Source organism: Eimeria necatrix, genomic scaffold, assembly GCF_000499385.1.
Source record: "Eimeria necatrix Houghton genomic scaffold, Enh_scaff99, whole genome shotgun sequence".
Classification (NCBI taxonomy): domain Eukaryota; phylum Apicomplexa; class Conoidasida; order Eucoccidiorida; family Eimeriidae; genus Eimeria; species Eimeria necatrix.
Window position 1 is genome coordinate 18,035 of NW_013651809.1, and position 17,952 is coordinate 35,986.

General features: G+C 50.6%; 4 protein-coding genes across 4 annotated transcripts; all 4 read left to right on the forward strand.

Annotated features, from left to right (window-relative positions):
* Positions 1 to 3,344: 3,344 nt before the first annotated feature.
* Positions 3,345 to 4,684, forward strand: ENH_00085740 (hypothetical protein, conserved; the record flags this gene model as incomplete). Its single annotated transcript, XM_013577962.1, has 2 exons — positions 3,345 to 3,560; positions 3,737 to 4,684. The coding sequence occupies 2 exons, from the start codon at positions 3,345 to 3,347 to the stop codon at positions 4,682 to 4,684; spliced, it is 1,164 nt and encodes a 387-aa protein (XP_013433416.1).
* A 228-nt stretch (positions 4,685 to 4,912) lies between these two features.
* On the forward strand, positions 4,913 to 6,073 carry ENH_00085750 (hypothetical protein, conserved; the record flags this gene model as incomplete). The annotated part of the gene is made up of 1 exon (XM_013577963.1): positions 4,913 to 6,073. The coding sequence occupies one exon, from the start codon at positions 4,913 to 4,915 to the stop codon at positions 6,071 to 6,073; it is 1,161 nt and encodes a 386-aa protein (XP_013433417.1).
* Positions 6,074 to 7,191: 1,118 nt separating this feature from the next.
* On the forward strand, positions 7,192 to 14,408 carry ENH_00085760 (hypothetical protein, conserved; the record flags this gene model as incomplete). Its single annotated transcript, XM_013577964.1, has 3 exons — positions 7,192 to 8,883; positions 9,069 to 11,676; positions 11,815 to 14,408. 3 exons carry the CDS (start codon positions 7,192 to 7,194, stop codon positions 14,406 to 14,408), a joined length of 6,894 nt encoding a protein of 2,297 aa, XP_013433418.1.
* A 2,622-nt stretch (positions 14,409 to 17,030) lies between these two features.
* Positions 17,031 to 17,564, forward strand: ENH_00085770 (hypothetical protein, conserved; the record flags this gene model as incomplete). The annotated part of the gene is made up of 1 exon (XM_013577965.1): positions 17,031 to 17,564. The coding sequence occupies one exon, from the start codon at positions 17,031 to 17,033 to the stop codon at positions 17,562 to 17,564; it is 534 nt and encodes a 177-aa protein (XP_013433419.1).
* Between the last annotated feature and the right edge of the window lie 388 nt (positions 17,565 to 17,952).

A 17,952-nucleotide genomic window follows, 5' to 3' on the forward strand; every position in this document is an offset into this window, starting at 1 on the left:
CCCAGCAAGAGCAGCAGTGGCCGGAATCGACGGCAAGCCTGCCTCAAGGTCCCCCAAGAAGCCAATATTTAAGATTGAAACGTAAACAGCGCTATATTTCAGCGGAGAAAAGAAGCAGCAGCAGCAGCAGCAGTTGCTGTTGCTGCTGCAAGGCCATAGGACGGCGAGCCCGGGGGCCCCGGGGGACCTAAACGACAGAAATAGTCTCCTTCAAGATGCACTGTACCGTTTTAAGCTACAAGTATTCCTCTGAATCAGCTCCTGTGGTGGGATGACGCTGTTGCTACAGGCGCAACGGCAGCAGCAGCTGCTGCTACGAGGCAGCAGGAGGAAGCAGTGAGGGAAAGGAGTGAAGAAAAAGAAGATGCGAAAGAGATGCTCTTCAGGCTAGTCTGTCTAAGTATATGTAAGCTCTGCTGCGTTTCAGCCGAAAAAGCCGTCACTACGGTTGCTGTTCCTGCGCTGCAACAACGAGGCGCTGATGCTGCTGCTGCCGGCTGCTGCTGCGGCGCTGTTGCTGCATTACACCAGAGCAAAATTGCTGGCGCATTGTCCTCTCTCATGCGCCCACTGCAACAACTAGAGTGAACTGCTACAAGCCCAGTATCATCGAGAATCGGTGACGGGAAAAGCCGCAGCGTTTCTGCTGCTTCTGCCATGGCCTGAGCGCTGCAGCAGTTGCAACAGCAGCAAGAGCAGCTGCTGGTTCCGTTGGGTAGACTGTCTTTCAGTCAGGTCTTTTATGTACCAAAGCCACTTGGCTAAAGATGCTACTTAAATAGAAAGGGAGAAGCCTCGAAAGGTGGAGGAAATGAACCTGTTGAAGGGCTTGTGTCCCCCCGGTGGTTGTGCTGCAGGCGTCGGCGTGCATCTTGTGTCCGTGTTCGAGTTTCTTGTTTGTTTGCTTTTGAATCTGAAAATACATGAATGTACATTTTAGGTGGATTTTGTACCGTCTTCATTCGAGACATAACAAGAGGTGCCCTCATATATTTCGCCTTAGAGAATGAGCCACCCCTGTCACCACCCGCAGGCGGCTGAAGATTCCGTGCAGGTTTTCTGTCATCTTTCACAGCAACAAGTCGTCAATTTCCGTGTCCTTTGCTTCATTTTTTTGTTATTGCTAGACTCAAAGAATTAAAACATCAATTTTCGTATCTTTAGGCGTGCAGGGAGTGAAGTCACCTGCGGGGCTGGGAACTTCAGCGGTGTACGTGCAGCGTAAAAGACAAACAGACACAATGAAAAAAGCAGTCTGCCAAATTTACTTTATTTCCTCTACCACTCCTTCCCATTTTCCCACTGTTCAGGGGAGGGGAAGCATCACTCTGTCTTGATTTTACAGTGGCCAAAGGCTGCTTCTTTGGAACTGAAACGCGCACAGGCAGTTTAGCAAAATCAACGAAACAAAGTCTGAGGAGCCACTGCCTCCCAGATGTACTATCAAGCTTCATTTTACAGGCATCCCTATGGACTTGAAATGTGGAGAACTTCCATACAAGTTATCCCTGCCAGGCGAAAGTGCTAGGCAATGTAGCAGAAGCAAGCAGGAAGTCATGCAGACTAGCTCATCCGCAGCTCGAATACTGATATGAAGCCTTCTCAAATTCATCCGCTCCAGAGTTTTTCGCCTCCTTGTGGTGAACCCACATGATGCTCTTGATAGCGGCAACAACCAGTGTTACCTCATCTGTTTGTGAGCGCTTTGCAGCAGAAGATAGTTGCAGATGCAGCTCCGAATTTGAGTATAGATCGCCAAATCTTCTTCTTTTTACTGTGCCGGAACTACTTTTAGTGCGCTAAACGTTTGTGGCGGTGAAGCACTGGCCCGTTTTTTGCTGAGAGGCTGTAAATTCACTAAATCTCTCGCTTCGAGTATGCACGGTTATTTTTTGTAAACCGGCACTCTTTGTCGATTTTCTCTGCGTTTCTCGGCACGGCAGGAGATGTTGCTGCGATCCATAGCAAGGCAGCCCTAATTCTGCTCAGTTTCTCCCAAACTGCAGCTGCCTACAAAGGAGCTCGAATTTACTTCTGCAGCAGCCGCCAGTGAGTGCCGCTGCCCCTGATGTTGACGGAATAACATCGGAGGCTGCGGTAATTGGATAAGTTGGTCCCTTGTTGTGTTTGTTTTACGCACGCCCTATGGCGCGGGTGGCCCTGAGCTGCACATGCACCCAAGCCACGAGCAGCGGGCGATTGATGCCTAAAGGCGGGAGCCACTAATAAGACTGGTACTATGCGTGTAAAGATGAGAGCAAAGAAACAAGCATGGCAGGCAGACGGGATTGAAGGCCTCTGGAAGGTGCGGGGGCTCCGTGAGCTTGAGTTGACGGGACCGCAGATCTTATCACCCCTGCTGTATACTTAACAGCATTAAGACGTTGCTGCTGCCATCGTTAATGTTGCGCCCGAAATTGCGATACAGCTCGAAAACACTGTTCTCTCAGTCTTTTGGGGCATGTATTCGTGTCTCCTTTTACTCGAATCGACTTTTTTGCATGGCAACTAAATGCAGAATCCAGAAAGCTTCCGTGGCGTGCGAGACGTGCCTGTAGTCAAGCGCTAAAGAACTAACTGAGCGTCTGGGAAGACTGTAGCTCTCTGCTTCTCTATTTGTTGGCTTTCGTCATATATTCTATCTCAACTACATTTCTGTCGCTGTTGGGGCTTTTGCAGTGGCTGTCCGTCGTCCGTGGTTTGATCGGAGTTGGCTTCGACGCTCCCACTGCAGTAGAACGACGTTGTCGAAGCATTGCTGGTGACAACACACAGTAATGGTTAACAATGTGACTTTGGTTAAATATAGAGAGTTTATTCAGTGAAGCTGTGAAGAGTGAGCCCTACTGGAGGGCAGGGCAGCAGTCCGCAAGCCGCAGGTCGGTGGCAGCGGCTACGTCCCGCATCTGCTGAGCTGCATCAAAAACTTCGGAGATATTCACTTCAGTATCTAGTATATACTCTTCAGAAATGCAATTTTGCACAGTTTCCATATTTATTTCCTCTTGTAAGGGCCAAGTACAACCAGTGTTTGCGCCCGACGTCATCGTGCCCTCGTGGGCCAGTGGTCAGCCTGTTGTCGTAGACGGCATAACAGGCCTCCGCATCGGTAATTTTCCTTATTTTATAATTTCCCGCTAGCCATTGGTTGTGTGTAAGCTTTTCCGTTTTTCTATACACGTTAGAGTCTTCTTTGCCAATAACCCTCTTTACATCGTCCACTCTGACTTTAAAACAACTCGAACAAGCAGCAGCACCAAAACATAAAATCGTCCAACCTGGAAAGCAACTTTTGTACCTTTTCGTATTAAGAATAACATTGTGACATCCAAATCCTCATGGTGATGAGGGGAGGCGCACCTTCTGCCTCCCTACGGAGGGAGCTGGCCTCAATCGATATGACGAAAAGAAATACAGTGGTCCTTGATTCAAATACACTTCCCTCAGCATCTGGTGGACTACTCACAAAGTCCTCTTCCATAAAGATCCATAAAAGGTCTGATATGCGTGACGTTTCCCGGGATAGCAAAAATTCAAAGATGCCGAGAAGCCAGCACGTGGTAAGCGCAACCTAAGCCATTTTTAGTGCGACCTAGTATTTGTAGTCTTTGGTTTTCAACCATGGTGAGGCGCTCCGATGATCAGCCTGCTTTGGGGGTTCACCCGCTATACTTAAATTTATGCGCCTGGCTAGAACCACTTTCTAATTCACCAGTTGTTTCTACGGTTCCTTCAGAAGTGGCCGAAAGAACACACTCAGGAGAGCCTTACCTTTCAGCAGGCTGGTCGTTTTCCTAAGATCTTGGTGGGAGGAAAGCGGGATTTTTCAGGAGAAAACACAGGCCCTCCATCCCGACGTTTTAGCAGCAGGCCTATGCGAGTAGGAAAAGCGTCAAAGAGGCCTGCGGGAGCAGGAATTGCTAAAACGGAAACCTTAAATTTTTTTCAAGACAAAATGAGCCTTACTGATGACGGGAGCTTCCCCACAGAAAGGACGTTGGGCCAGAACGAAGCCGACGAGATTGCTCCCACCGCGAAGTCAAGAACTTGTCTGGAGCGACAAACGGGTTCGGGACGTTCTATGGCTTCTCATGGGCCCCTTTCTCCTTACGACTGCGCGTCACGCGGCACTGACAAGACTAAGGCTGAGATGTTCCTTGCTACGTTACAGCAACGGAACCAAGAACTGCTGCTAGAAAACGGATACTTAAAGGAAGCCCTCTTGGCGAGCGTCACGAATGGTAAACTTCTTTTCCTTCTAGAGAACAACGACACAGCTGATGCCACTGACGAGCGAGAGAGCAGAACCTTGGCAGTGTCTTCGTGGGTCCCTGGGACAGATAAGGCCCTCTCAAGTGAAGGAAGTCCCAGAGAGGGTCATCTGCAGACCAGAAGAACCAAAAGCATCGACCTGCCTTGTGTACGAGAATTTTTTGAGGCTGTCAGCTGCTGCATAGGGCCGTCTTGCCGCGATCCGCCTCTCTTGCCACGGGATGGCCTCGTTGCTTTAGCAGACGGCTTCGGGATGGACACTTTTCATGAGCCGCCACAAACAATAGAGAAATTACACAGAAGTACAGAAGACGAAAATGATGGGACTTCGATCAAAGTCGATTTTTTTCCCTTTGGGCATCCAGAAGATGATGAAGCCGCGCAGACCGATGTAAATCAGAGTGAGATTTGATCGCTGTGGCGTCACTGCTGCTGTTACAATCACATGTGCTTTAGCCAGTGATGTTGCTGGAGGTGGTGCCAAAGCTGCATGCTTCATGATCCTGTCTTTGCTGGTCTTACGTTGGTGCGTACATTCGCAGTTTCTGCGGCGGTTAGCTCGTCAGCTTGTTCTCCCATCACTGATGAAAAAATTACGGGACACTTCCCTACAAAAAGGTCCTTTGGATCGCCCGCTGTAATGGGCTCTGCTCGTCTCCCATCGCGGCTCACCGTGGGAACCCTTCAGTCCTTGCCACCCAACTTAGACTGCCGCGCAGCAAAAGATGCCTTATTCTTCCCGTCCACCATCCCTTTGACTGCGCTACTTCCTCAGTCCCCGTATGCTAATCCTTGTTTGCTGCCTCTAACGGCCATAAATGGAGACCCCTTGTGGCTACCGGCGCGGCTTAAAGAGTCTCTTCGTGCGATTTTAAGTGAGGCGCCCAGCCCGGGGGAGGCCCTGACGGGCCTCTGGGGAGTTTGGAGCGAATATCTGAAGCATCTGCAGGCCTTGAAGAAGACTGTTGATCAGGCATATGCACAGCAAAAGCCTGCTATGCGAAAGAACGTTAAGGATGTGGGAGTTCTTGCGGTGGATCCTCCGCTCATGAAGGACGAACAATTTGCGCAAATTGTCCCTTCGGTACCCTCACCGTGGCCAAAATCGGCTATCGCCACCCTTGTTCCAAGGCAGTCTCAGGCGGAAAAAGATTTTAAAAATTCTTACACGCAGTCATTTTCTTCAGAAAACCCAGTTGGTCCGGTCCCTCGCCGGAAGACCCATATAGGGGTGAGTGCTGCATCGCGCAAATCACTGACCCCTAGGAAACGCGCAACCTCAATTCCCGCCGACAATCGGAAAATGCCTTCACACCTAACAAGAGAGCCTTCTGCGGAGGCCGGCAAGAGTTTGCGAACGAAGGAAACTGCGCCGAAGACGCCAAGGTTATCGCAAAACAAACTTGGAGACGAACTGCCTAGAGCAAACAAATTGAGCAAGTTCAAAAATGATGATGGACCGATGTATGGGGCGCTTGAGAAAGAGCTCACCAGAAGTAGTATTGGACCCAACTCGCCGGACGGGCGGCGCCCTACTGTTACATTGGGGCAAGCCGGCACAAGGCGCTCACAGCGCAAGCCGACAGAAATCCCCAGGACGACTTTGAAAACAGCTGTTGTAGAGAATCCGGAAGCGCCAGGGAAGACACCGCAATCAGCAAGAGCAGTAGCTGTACGCCCACTTGCACATGGGACTTTGGGCAAGTCAGCCGAGGAGGCACGTAACGGATCACGCCGAGCAAGTAGAGCGACCAACACTAAGGGCGTCGCCCAGAATAAGCACAGTGTAGCAAATGCCTGAAACTGGCGCTTTTGGGAATGTCCAAAACAGCCAGCTCTCCAAGAAGGCTTTCATTTAACGGAGGCCGGTGTCATCAGCATTTCTTGGCGAAAAGAAGACCCTTGCAATGGAAGAAAGGAAAGGAAAATTCGGGTGTCTCTTCGTGTACCCTAGTGGGCTGTGGCCGTTTTGAAACTCAGCCATAGTTCCCTTAGAACAGTGCCGCCAGATAGCTCGGACACACCCGAATTTGTCGGGCCTTGTCCAGTTCTGATTGTAGCTGTTTGTGCAGTAACCACAGCTGCGGTGCTGGTTTTTTTCTTCGCCAATATTTGTGGTTTGGAAATGTTTCAGTTGAAAAGTTTCGGCGGTTTCTTCTGTTTTCGCTGAAGCACGTGGACACATGCCACATTCAGTTCATGCGTTGTCACAATGAATCAATTGCTTAAGAATGATACTGTGGAGGAACGCGGCAACAGTGAATTAAGCTGACAAGAAGATACGCCGCAGCACATGCGGCCTACGGTGTGTAGTTAGAGATACACAAGTGTGGGAGGTATGGGCAAAATCGCTGTCGAGGACACGCTCTGCACTCCCCAATGCACACCATGCTTAGGGTAATCTAATCGAATGCTTATAGTTAAGTTGGAGTTGAATGACTGTAGATGCTACTGCTGCTGCTCTGTTATCGCGGTGTACTACAGAACTCTGCAACTCGTTGCTTAACGTTCGTCCTAACTTCGCAGTTGCGAGCACACCTACGTTTCCAGATACTGAGAGACAAAAATGGCAATTATGGCATGCTGCTGTAGATCTGGGCGGTACTGTGATGCCCTCCAGCCCCATTCACTGGAGCAGAGTGGCGTGGATGATTTGAAAAAGACCTGACGATTCTCCGCCTTTCAGTTCCATTAATTAAATAAGTACATGTTTTGGCGCTGCCGATTCTATAAAAGGATTCTCGCGGAAGCGCCGCCAAGGTCTGCAGAATTCGATTGTCTGTACATGAGCACTGTCGATAGTCCCCAAGTTCTTCAGATGTCTACCCAGTTCGGAGTGGGCTTCATGCAGCTTCCTAAGACGGTCTTTTCTGCTCTTTTACTCACCTTGGAGCTAGAATTTTCGTGTTGGTAGGCCCAATGGACGGGGGACATCTCTCCGGGGACGTGGATTCCACGAGTCCCTGGAGGCCTGTCCAGCAGGCACACAGAGATCGGGCAGGTCTGCCTGAGGAACCAGTCGGTAAATGCAGTGCAGAGTCTTCCTGCCGCGGCTTAGGTGACACAGAAGGCCTCCATGAGAGCGCCTTGTCTCGGAACGCAGCTTACGCACAAGCGGATATGCTCATCAAGAGGTTGGAGGAGTTGATGCAGCAACAAAAGCAGCAAGATGCAGTGGCCGCCGCATTCTCTGCTGCTGCGGAGTCTCTCCCTCTGGTCCAAGAAAAGCTGGTAGAGAGAAGAATGCGGCCTGCCGCTTTGGTGTCACTCAGACACCCGATTGAGAAAGTTACTCTCGTAGCAGAAACTACCCATACCGCAACATCGCAAATCACAACGGAAAATACGGAAGCAGAGAATGTTTCAAAAGTCCAAGTCCAAGCACAGGGTGTGAATGAGGTGAGCGGGAGCAGCAGCAGCGACATGAGCAACAGGAGGACGGACCTGATGCTGCTGGACATTTCACTTCAAGATAAGGAATCAGAAGACCATGTATTCTGCTGCTTCCCAGAACTCGTGCCATTGCTAAGACGGGGCCTTTCAGTGTTGGAATTCATAGAGAAGCCTGAGCATGCGCAGCAGGAAACGAATCCTCCGGATCAAGGATCCCGACAACAACACATGAAACATAATTATCAACAACAATCAAAGTACGTCCTGGTGCGCCGCGGCCTCCCGAAGTTCTTCGATCTCGATCTAGAGCTTCTGGCTTGTTTCATTCTGCAGGAGACCAGAAGACAAAAGCAGCAACACGAAAGCAAGCAGAGGCAGAAGGAGCAACGAACACACTTTGAGCAGCCACCGCATGTGCAAGAGCTGCAAAAAGATCGGCAGCAGCAGCAAAACTTGCCAGGTCAAGAGCAAAACTTGCCGCAACAGCCACAAGGGGGAAAGCCGTTGAGACAACGAAGGACACCAGAGTGTCACCAGAAACAGCGACAGCGGGGGCAGGCGCGCAGCGGCGATGCTCAGAGCTTAGGTGAAAGTGCCGTTAATAGTGCTTTAGACATCGCAAGAAGAGGGTCTGCGAAAGCTCTGTTATGTGCTCACCAACTGTCAGCTTGTCTCCTACGTTCCCTCAGCATTTCCAGGAAAGACGGCATTGCATGTAGCAGCGACGAAAACACTACGAATGCGGTCTCACTAGAAGTTTGGGCACTCGAAAAGCTAAATGGAGAGGCGGCCCAAATTTCCTTCTGCAGTGAGCTGAATGCTTGGGCTTGCTGCAGCAAGAATGTCTGTGTATTTTTACCTGCTGCTGCTGCAGCTGCCAACGGGTGTAGGTACACACTGCCCAGTGCAGGCGAGGCAATAGCAGCAACGACCGAGACTGCATCTGCTAGACTGCAGCAACAATGTAGTAAACAGCACCAGCAACGCGAGGAAGGTCACAATGATGTTCAGCAGCGACAAGAAGAGCAGCAGCGCTCTTGTGAAGAGCAACAAGAGAAGCAGCAAGATGTGGTTGCCTTGCTACGGCTACTGGGGGCCGACCGCATTTTTTCGCAGCCCTTCTCGGTTGATACGCCGCGGCTTCGCCGCAGAGAAACTTACGCCTTACGGGTGTCTGATGCGTGGCAAAAACAGTTGCAGCGGCTTACTCAAGAACAGGTAGAATATAAATCCAAGCTCTTTTCAGTGACGTTTGTGGCACTTCAAATATACAGGGTTTGCGTGTACCCCCTTATTGGATCTTTGTTCTATATAACGTTGGGTTTGGGGTCTTTGGATGGGGGTGACCAAAATGGTCAAGGGCCATTTATGCACAGTCTGCGGCCTGTGCTTGGCATCGTCAGGTTAGGACATTGCAACAACTGCTACAGAAGCACACACTTGTTGGCGAGCTGATAGGCGATGCAGAGAAGCAACATATCGTGCCTGCGTCCAAGCAGCGACGGGAGCAGCAACGACAACAGTGCACAATAACAGCGGAGGGGAGACTAATATTCTTTGCTTTGGTACCACACAATCTTGAAGGTACCAACGGAGGCTTCGGTGAACCTCCCTGTCTGTGCCCCAGTGTATCGTTACCACTGCTCCAATCATTGGGACTCGAGACGGCATCACTAGCAGCGCGACTGCAGGCGTCATCACCACTAGAGCTACTGCTGCCACTGTGCCAACTGGAACTGCAGAGAGCAAGCGACTGTGATACTGAGGGCCTTGTTTTATATTTTTGCAGCCGCACAGCGGGCGTCAGCGGTGCCGACTCCAAGGAAGCGTCAACTGTAGTGGCGCTTGCGAAAGTCAAGTCTGCTCCCTATTTGATGCGTAGGAAGACAAGAGAGAAACTCAAACGTCTGGTTAGGAGTAGATGCTTCTGGTCAGCTGCAGCAGCAACTGCTGCTCTGGCGAAAGGAGCGCTGGTCGAGGGACAAGAAGCGGAGAACGCTCCCAATATTGTTTCCCAGGCTTTTGCCGCAGCACAGGCAGCCCTGTCTACTTCAGCCACTTTTGAAAGCACGGGAGAAGTTGCTACTGCGTACCCCGTATCTTCCTCCTCAAGAACAGGGGCAGCTGCAGAAGCTGCTCTTCGTGTCCGCATAGCCGCTGCCGTTGGACTGTACTGGTGCAGCTTTCTTGAAGAAGAACTGAGCCGTTTCGACCATATACTACACTCATGCTTGCCACGCAATTTTTCATTTTGTCTCCTTAAAGAAATATTGAGCTCACAGCAGCACCAGCAGGAGCGTACACAGGAGTATTTGCTGATGATCCAAGAGCAGCAGCAGCAGATGATGTCCTCTTGTGGCCGTATGGTGAGAAAGGAGAGTGCCAATTTCAGAAGAGCAGCGGCTTTCTTGTGTTCCCTTGCTGCTGCTTTGTTGTTGGAATTAGCTTGCCAACCAGATCCAGAGCAGATCTTCTTGGATTGGCACAAACTGCAGAGTCAAAAGTGTCAGCAGGTACAGCTGCAGCAGGACACAGGAGGCCTAAGCAGCACGGAAGAGTCAAAGCGCTTTCTGCAGTTCCTTATACATGGGCGAGGAAGGGATCGGGGTGCAAACTGCTTTATGGGCCCACTTGGTCGATTCTTGGTCACTTACGTAGACATGCGGCTGTTAGACCTCATGGAAGACAGCGCTGCATTTGGCACTGCTGTGGACGCTCCAGAATACTGGGCTGCTTTGCCACAAGAGCTGCAGCTCCATCTGCAAAAGACCAGCAGTGCCTGCACCAACAGCCCATACTCTTGTGTCGTTAGAGTAGCAGATTTCCGTAGGCTCGGCTCATTTTCGTCGGTGCGACTGCAAGAACAAGATGGTAGAACGCTGAAACGTCTTCAAGCGAGGAGGCAAGAGCATGCGGAACAACATTGTCAACAAAATCACTTGGACAGGCCTGTGCTGCGACGTCAGCAAGTAACTGTATGCCTCGTAACTCACCCTCTTGCGCTACGTGCTTCTCAGTATCAAGAAATACAAAAGCTTTGTCGTGACCGTGGCTGCAGCTTGGTGCTGCGGCACAGGTCGTGCGTAAGCGCGTGCTGCTGCCGTTGCCACGAGTCCAGATGCAGCGCCTTTTGTTGTCAAAATTCCGGGGTCAGCACAAGAGGCACAGCATTCGACTACCAGTTTGCTTCGTTGATTATACTTCTGGGCCTTGATCAAGATGGCTATGCAATCTCTTTGCAGAGGCTGCGCCAACTGTTGAAGCGTCGACAGCAGCATCTGGGACATGAGCAGGATATAGAGTGGGATGGCATCGCACTAGTTGGCCAGAAGGGCAACATCGAGGGACTAAGGGGCTTTGCGATGCAGAGCGAAACTTCTACGTGCGCGAATGCATCTCGTTTTCTTGTGGCAGATACAGTGGTAGGAAGGGCTATTCAAGAAGCAAGCAGCGATGCTGCCGCGGAAAGCATTCTTGCACTGGCGTCAAATTGCTGTACCAGGGGTGTTCCAGAAGCCAGCTTTGACTTCTTCAGAACATTGCAAGCCGGCAGTGCTTCACGCCAGGTCCAAGCTGGTGAAAAGGGCGGCCACGTTACTTTGATAACGTTCCCTACCCGAAAGGTAGTGCATAACTCTGATGGTTGTATCTGCTATTCGGAAGATGTGCGTTGGCAGGGATTTATCCAGGAAGTTAGTGCAGCGATTCAGTCTGCCTTGCAGACGGGAGCACAAGGCCCTCCCGCAGCAAGCAGCCAAGAAGCTGCCTGGGGATCCAGTAAAGTGGCCGTTTCGTCTTTTGAGCCCCAGAATACCGTGCCAGCTTTCATGTCAACCTGGAAGGAACTTGCTGCCCCGCCATCTCAATCGCTTTCGCCTGTTTCCGTGGTTGCGCTGCTGCCCGTTGGTCTCCCTGGCAGCGGAAAAACAACGGTGCTACTGGAGGCCTTGCGCCCTGCACTGAGGCAGGAGCTAGTATCACAGAACACTTTTCCTGTTGGAGGAGTCACCGGTGAGCTTCACACGTCAGGGCATAGACTCTAAGTGCCGGATTTCAGGTTTAAAATCGCTTTCCGTTCCTCACTTCGTACCGCCTACGACTGCTGTTCCTTGATGTCAAAATGTTTTGGGTCTTCTCAACGTTTTGCAGGTTTCACTCTTTGGGAGGGTCGGCCGTCTCTTGAAACGGAGGCAACAACAACATTAACAACAGCAGAGACGTCTAACACCACGGAAACAGAAAGGGCAACAAAGGTGCCTGCAGTATCCGTGTCAACAGCAAAGGTTGAGGCAACAGCAACAACCGCAGAGAAGCCGGCACAGCTTGTGTCTGCCGTTGATTGCGCTTGCATATTAAGCTCGGACGAGTTCACGGGCGAAGTGCTGAGATCTTTTGGCTACAGAGCCCCTGTGGGTTCCCTTTACCAGATGTGCCATGAAGAGGCGTTGAAGGCTGGTCCAGCAGCAATAAGCCGGTTGAGTGTTCCGTGCGGTCAGCAACTCATAGGTGGGGACAGCCAGTCACCTCCGAATGAGAAGGCCATCAAAGCAGCAATAGCAGAGGCAAGAAGGAACATGAAGTCTGCTCTCGATGAATTCTTTACGCAATTAACGGAAGCTCTCGTACACCAGATGTATAAACAGCGACAGGAACAGGAAAAGGGAAGGGAAGACTCGGCAGCAGGACGCTGGTCCCGTCCCATTCGCGTCCTTATAGCTTTGGATAGGAATCATCCCCCCAATGCGATCGAACCTCGCTTTCATGAGATGCAAGAATACCTGCATGCACTGCAGTCGACGGTCCTTGAGCGCTGCGGGATACTCGTGAGGGTTGCTACTGCTGCGCTGTTGCTACCGCCGGACGTAGCTCAAGAGAAATCCTCGGGGCCACTTAGAACTCCTGTGGGATGCTCTAAGAAGCAGCGCATACCATGGGACTTTCCTTGGTCTGTGGAGGTGGTCCTGCGCTGCATGCATAGGGTGCTGACCCGTGTTGACCATGCTACCCTTTCAGGAAGAAAAGGCCAACGTGCACGGTTGTCAGAGAGCCCTGCAGCTGATGTCTCGGAATCCGATGTTACACAAGACAATAAGGCCCTACACATATGCCTCTCCTTTCTATCTTGCTTTCGAGGCTACTCCAACCTTGACAGATTTTTAGAAAGCCATCCATGCATCGATCACGTGCTGCAGCTACAGACGGTGCTACCGAAGCAGCAGCAACAGCAGGAGCAGAGTCAACTGCCCAGGCAGCAGCTGCAGACTCAGCAGCAGCTACTGCTAACCGCTCTTTCCTCCCTAAGACCGTTCAGTGAACTGCCGGCTAACCAGGATATTTACAGTGCTCTCGCGGCTAGTCTGAGGCAGTTCCCTCCGAATGACTCAGGCTCTGGGTTTTTTCAGCCGAGCCCGCAAGCGAGTGCTACTAGCTGTGCAGCAGAATTGCTGCATCTGCTCGAGAATGTGTATAGTTCGATGGACAACCCAGTGCTGCAACAGCCGAGCCAGCGAAATCAGCAGCCTCGAGAGCAGCAGCCCCAACAGCCACAGGAGGTGCAACAGCAGGGTGTCCACAGGGATATTTCTCCCACCAGCCAGCTTGAGCAACCACAGCGAGATCTGGACGGGGTGATGCCGGAGGATGGCCCTGTGGTACCGTTCACAGCAACGAGCAACTGCGGATCTGACATTATCATGCGACTTCCAACTTTCTTCAGCGTCTTGCTAAATGATGAGAGAACGACGCTCGCCTCGCTGACTGAACAGCTCTTTGCTGCGGCGAAGACTGCAGAAAGTCCGTGCGGCCCTTCGGTTGAAGACATCAGCAAGGCTATAATGCCCGTAGAAAAGCCTCATGTCACGACCTTTTACTTGGGAGGTGGCTCCCTAAAGGTTAGCAGGGACGTGGTTGCGGCTGCAAACGACTGGCTAGACAAGAGGCTGAGTGCATGCTGCGCAGGCGATGCCTCGCATTCGGATTCCGTAGGGAAATTCTCGCAGGGGTCCCTTCCCGTTTCTTCCAATTTCCTCCGCTTGCAGGAGCTCCTGGCATCTCGGAGGCAAGTTGGCCTCTACTTCAAATTTCGAGTGACTCATCTCGTCCTTACGGATTTCGGCTTGGCTTGTGGTGCATTGAGCCCTGTCTGTCCCGTCTTACCTCTAGCAGAGTGCTCTACCCTGAGCACATCCCCATTAAAAGTCTTTTCACAAGACAATGCACCTAATATGGAGGTTGAATGCAGAGGTGTTGAAGGTGAAATGGGAGAGATCGATGGAAGGGCGGATGCATGCGGCCATTTCTGCGCTGCATGTGGGCCTCACGAATGTGTGGGCACTTCTTCTAAAGTTTACAAGTTGTGCATGGCTGCGAATCACTATGCACACGTTACTTTGTGCCTTAGTGAGGGTGTTGCAGCAGTGATGTCCAACGACGTTTTGCAGGCGGCAGACAAGGCTATAGTGAATGGCATAAGGGAAGGGCGGTTACGGGCAGGCACACCCAGACCATACTGCACGGGGGCACCCGAAAATGTACCAGGAACCCCTGAAAATCACGGTGAGATACTTTCATTGGGGGCTCCATATCAAAGTGTTGAGTGCTCTGCAGTAGGAGACAGCGATGATCCTCAGGAGCTCATCGTCTTCACAGGGGCTGTAGTAAGAGGCATTTCCGCACGTTTATGGGTTTGGGTCATCCCAGAAGATAGTCAAGAAGAGCTGGAGGGCCCACTCCAAGCAAGCTGAGAACACTGAGATGCTGAATCAAGTGAAGCAGAACCCTTCAAGGGAGGATATCTATCTTTGTGTCTCGGGCTAACTCTACACAGCGTACTTTCTGGCCATATTGACAAACAGGCTTCCCTCCCGTTCTTTATGTCCATTCCTGAAGTTCCGCAATTTCTTACGTAGCCAAAGCATAGGCTTGACAGTTCCACCCAATGGCAATAAGCCTCCTCAAGCTGCGCTCCTGTAACACCGCGGGTGTGTTTTGTGGGAGTGACTGCTTTGCTGCCATTAGAATGCGTCTGCCCTAGTCATTCTTTTAAGCTAACGTATTAGCTGAAGCAGCAACCCCCGGAGGCAGTTGCTGGCAATGGTAACTTGATTGCAGTGCAGAAATTTTTGGCAAATGCGAAGGTGGTTGATGCAGCAGTTGCATGCTTCCGGCTGACTTTTCCTTGTAGGACAGGTAGAGAATGCATAGCTTCAATAACTTTTTGAAGCCCCCTGTCAGTATTTAATTGCTTGGATTGCCACTAGGAGCCTTTGTAGGGGAGTAGAATGGCGCATTCACGTTCCTTGTGGTAAAAGGGCCCCTTAGTGAGGATCAGCAAGTAGAATGACGCTAGCAGCTGAATTTCAACTTCCGATTCCACATCACCGTTGCAAGAAATGAGGGTTGTCCCAGCAGGAAGTGCGCATGCAGGGTAATTTGCTCGCGTAGTCGCTTTTGTTAACAGCCTTTCCAACTAGTTGCTTGCCGGCAACGCATTCTGTAGCCCCGTTTCAGCTACGCATTAAGCCGGACTTTTCGTACGCATGACCCTCAATTTGTATCTGCAGATCCATGCGCGCAACCTTGTTTGCTGCGAACATTGTTAATCACTGCTTGATTCATATCCTCTAAGAATTCCTACGTGTAATTAGAAGCCATGATCTATGCTTAAGCAAATATACCTTGAACTTGCTCTCGGTTGGATTAAACGCAGCTGCTGCCGCTTGTTGCTTCAAACTAATCTCCTGTATTCATTCTCACTGCAGCGGCACTGTTCGGGCGCCACACGTTTTGTGAAGTTTCACAGGTGTTCCGTCCTGAACTGTGGTTCTTGTGGCTGCTGGAGGCGGCCACCTTGCAGATGTCTCATCACGCAGACGAATTTCAAATACGTGACAGGGGGTTTATCTAAGTCGGCGCAGTAACACTGCAGAGGAGACTGCCACTCATGTGATCATACGTGCGATGCTAAAAAGAATGTTCCTTTGCTCAAGACATCATTTAAAAATGACTTTAACTATAGATGAAGGATAAAGATGTTCGCTCCTTGCCGGGTAGAAGAGGTTGCGCAGCCCGGCTCTCCTTGCAGTTACTTGGATGGTGTTGCTTCGTAGGCCAAAAATTGATCTCGGTATTCCACTGTATATCGCATATCACCAACTATCATTTAACGCTGCATATTGCGTGTTCCCACAATGCAGACGCCGCGCACTAATATATGTCTCCGATTGCTCTCCAGAGGGAAAGGGGTTCAGCAGCTTTCAAGTACGCAGATGTGTCTCGTGTTGGCATTGTTGCAGAACAAATTGGAATAAGAAACATAAATCATCGGCCAGCGGGTTGGGTTCGGGATGCTCCGCGATCCGGCAGTCTGCAATTGCTGTTGCCATACGTCTTTCGAGGTCAAAGATTTCTTTGAACTTCCAGTTAGATCAAAGCTGTTTCCGCTTTGTAGCGTGCTGCTGGACTGATTTGCATAACGAAACGTGAGGTCCGAAGCTCTGCATGAATTTAAAGCATAGTCCAAAAAATCTTGCTGACTTAGTACGGCGCAAGGCTATTTGATAAAGATGCCTGCCAACCGAAGAAAAGCAGGGCAAAACATAGTCCAATATGTTCCCATCCATTCAAATAGAACTAGGAAGCTTCCACTGAAGAACCCCCAGAAGCCTGGTGCACTTCTACTGCCAGCTGATCATTACAGAAAACAAGGAACTCTCCTTTGTGCCGGCCTCCTGCCCGTAAGAGGAAGACAAATGTCTTTGCATTTCAAAGAGCAAGGCGAAGTCTATTGCAACGGACGCATATATGCATCGTGTCTTCATATATGGAGATTGAGATACCTGATGCGTACAGCCTCCAGCCCTTACGAGCCACTGCACCGGCCATTCAGTCAGTCTGGCAGTACCAAATACGGAGACACGAACATTTGGTCTACAAACTACTGTATAACTCGACCAAGGCTCTTTAAAAAGGCACAAGTAACGCAGCGTCGTGTCACCCATTAGGGGTCTCTAAGAGGGGTGTTACCATTGTCCATTCTCCACGGATCCCAAGCTGGACTTTTGAACCGTTCCGGCCTGTTTGCTTTGCACAGAATTTCTTGCTTCAGTGTAACTACCTCACAAGCGTGGGGACGTTCGCCTGCACGATATATTAGCAGCGCGTCAATCAGGCGTTTTATTATAAGTGCACGGTTTCCTGACTTGCGTTGGAATCGCGAAGCGACGATGCTGACATCTAAGTATTTTTCCATGAGGTTTCCCCACCATGCCTGCTTCTGCATTGCTGGGCCGATTACTTCACAAATACACCACAAGTAATCCGCAACGAGGAAACGACGTCCCAAAGTATCCCCTAGGCGCCAGGATATGATAACTCCCTTGCCGATTCTTTCCGACCACGCTGCGTGGCTAATAAGCGACTCAGCCAAGCGCATGAGAACACGAAGCTCTTTTTGCTCGAGTTCCGGCTTGATCAACAATCTCCGGATGGGCGACAGCAAATCGACAAGACTTCCGCGAAAAGTATCGAGCAGTGTTCGTTTCCAACAAAACGGCGTGAGCGCTACAAAACCACGCACCCTCGGCAGACGCCAGTATAAATGCTCTGCGTATTTCCATTCTGCATTGCAGATTCCGACCAAAGTTGCGGGAGACCTTGAGGCTAGCGAAACCTTCAAGACAAACTCACATCCGCTAATGTCGCTGCCACTGGCCAGCAAAGTCAAAGGGCTTGGCAACGATGAAGTCAAGAATAAAGAGTGTAAAAAGCTTGATCCGCATGAAGGAAACTTCACCAATGCTGAGAACCAATATTACAAAGTTCGTGCAAAATCTACTACGCTGTTTATAGGCTGCCAGTATGAAGCTCTAACTGATATCACGATACTCGAAGTAAGGTAGCGGCAACGAAGCCTCGCAGTTCATTATGAAGGGGAAAACGCATTATTGAGGGCATCAGCGGTGGACTCGTGAGGGGGAAAAGCATAGCTACTAAGCGGCTCACGATTGGATGTGATGTTGCATGCGTCGCCAGTAAGCTCCTCTCCTGACGAGCAGCGCCGAAAGGACCCAACTCGAGGGCACGCGCCTGCAAGCGAACACAGCTACACAAAACTCTCGCCTCAACCAAAGCGCATTTTAATCCCACACAACGTCATGGTAAGAAAAAAAAAGCAAACAGAATGCTTAATGGCAAATTCGGGGAGTGTAACACCCCAAACCTACGCAAAGACACTTCATGCCTCACAGAATTGCATCGATTGGCGCAGTGGCTTCTCCAAAGGATTAA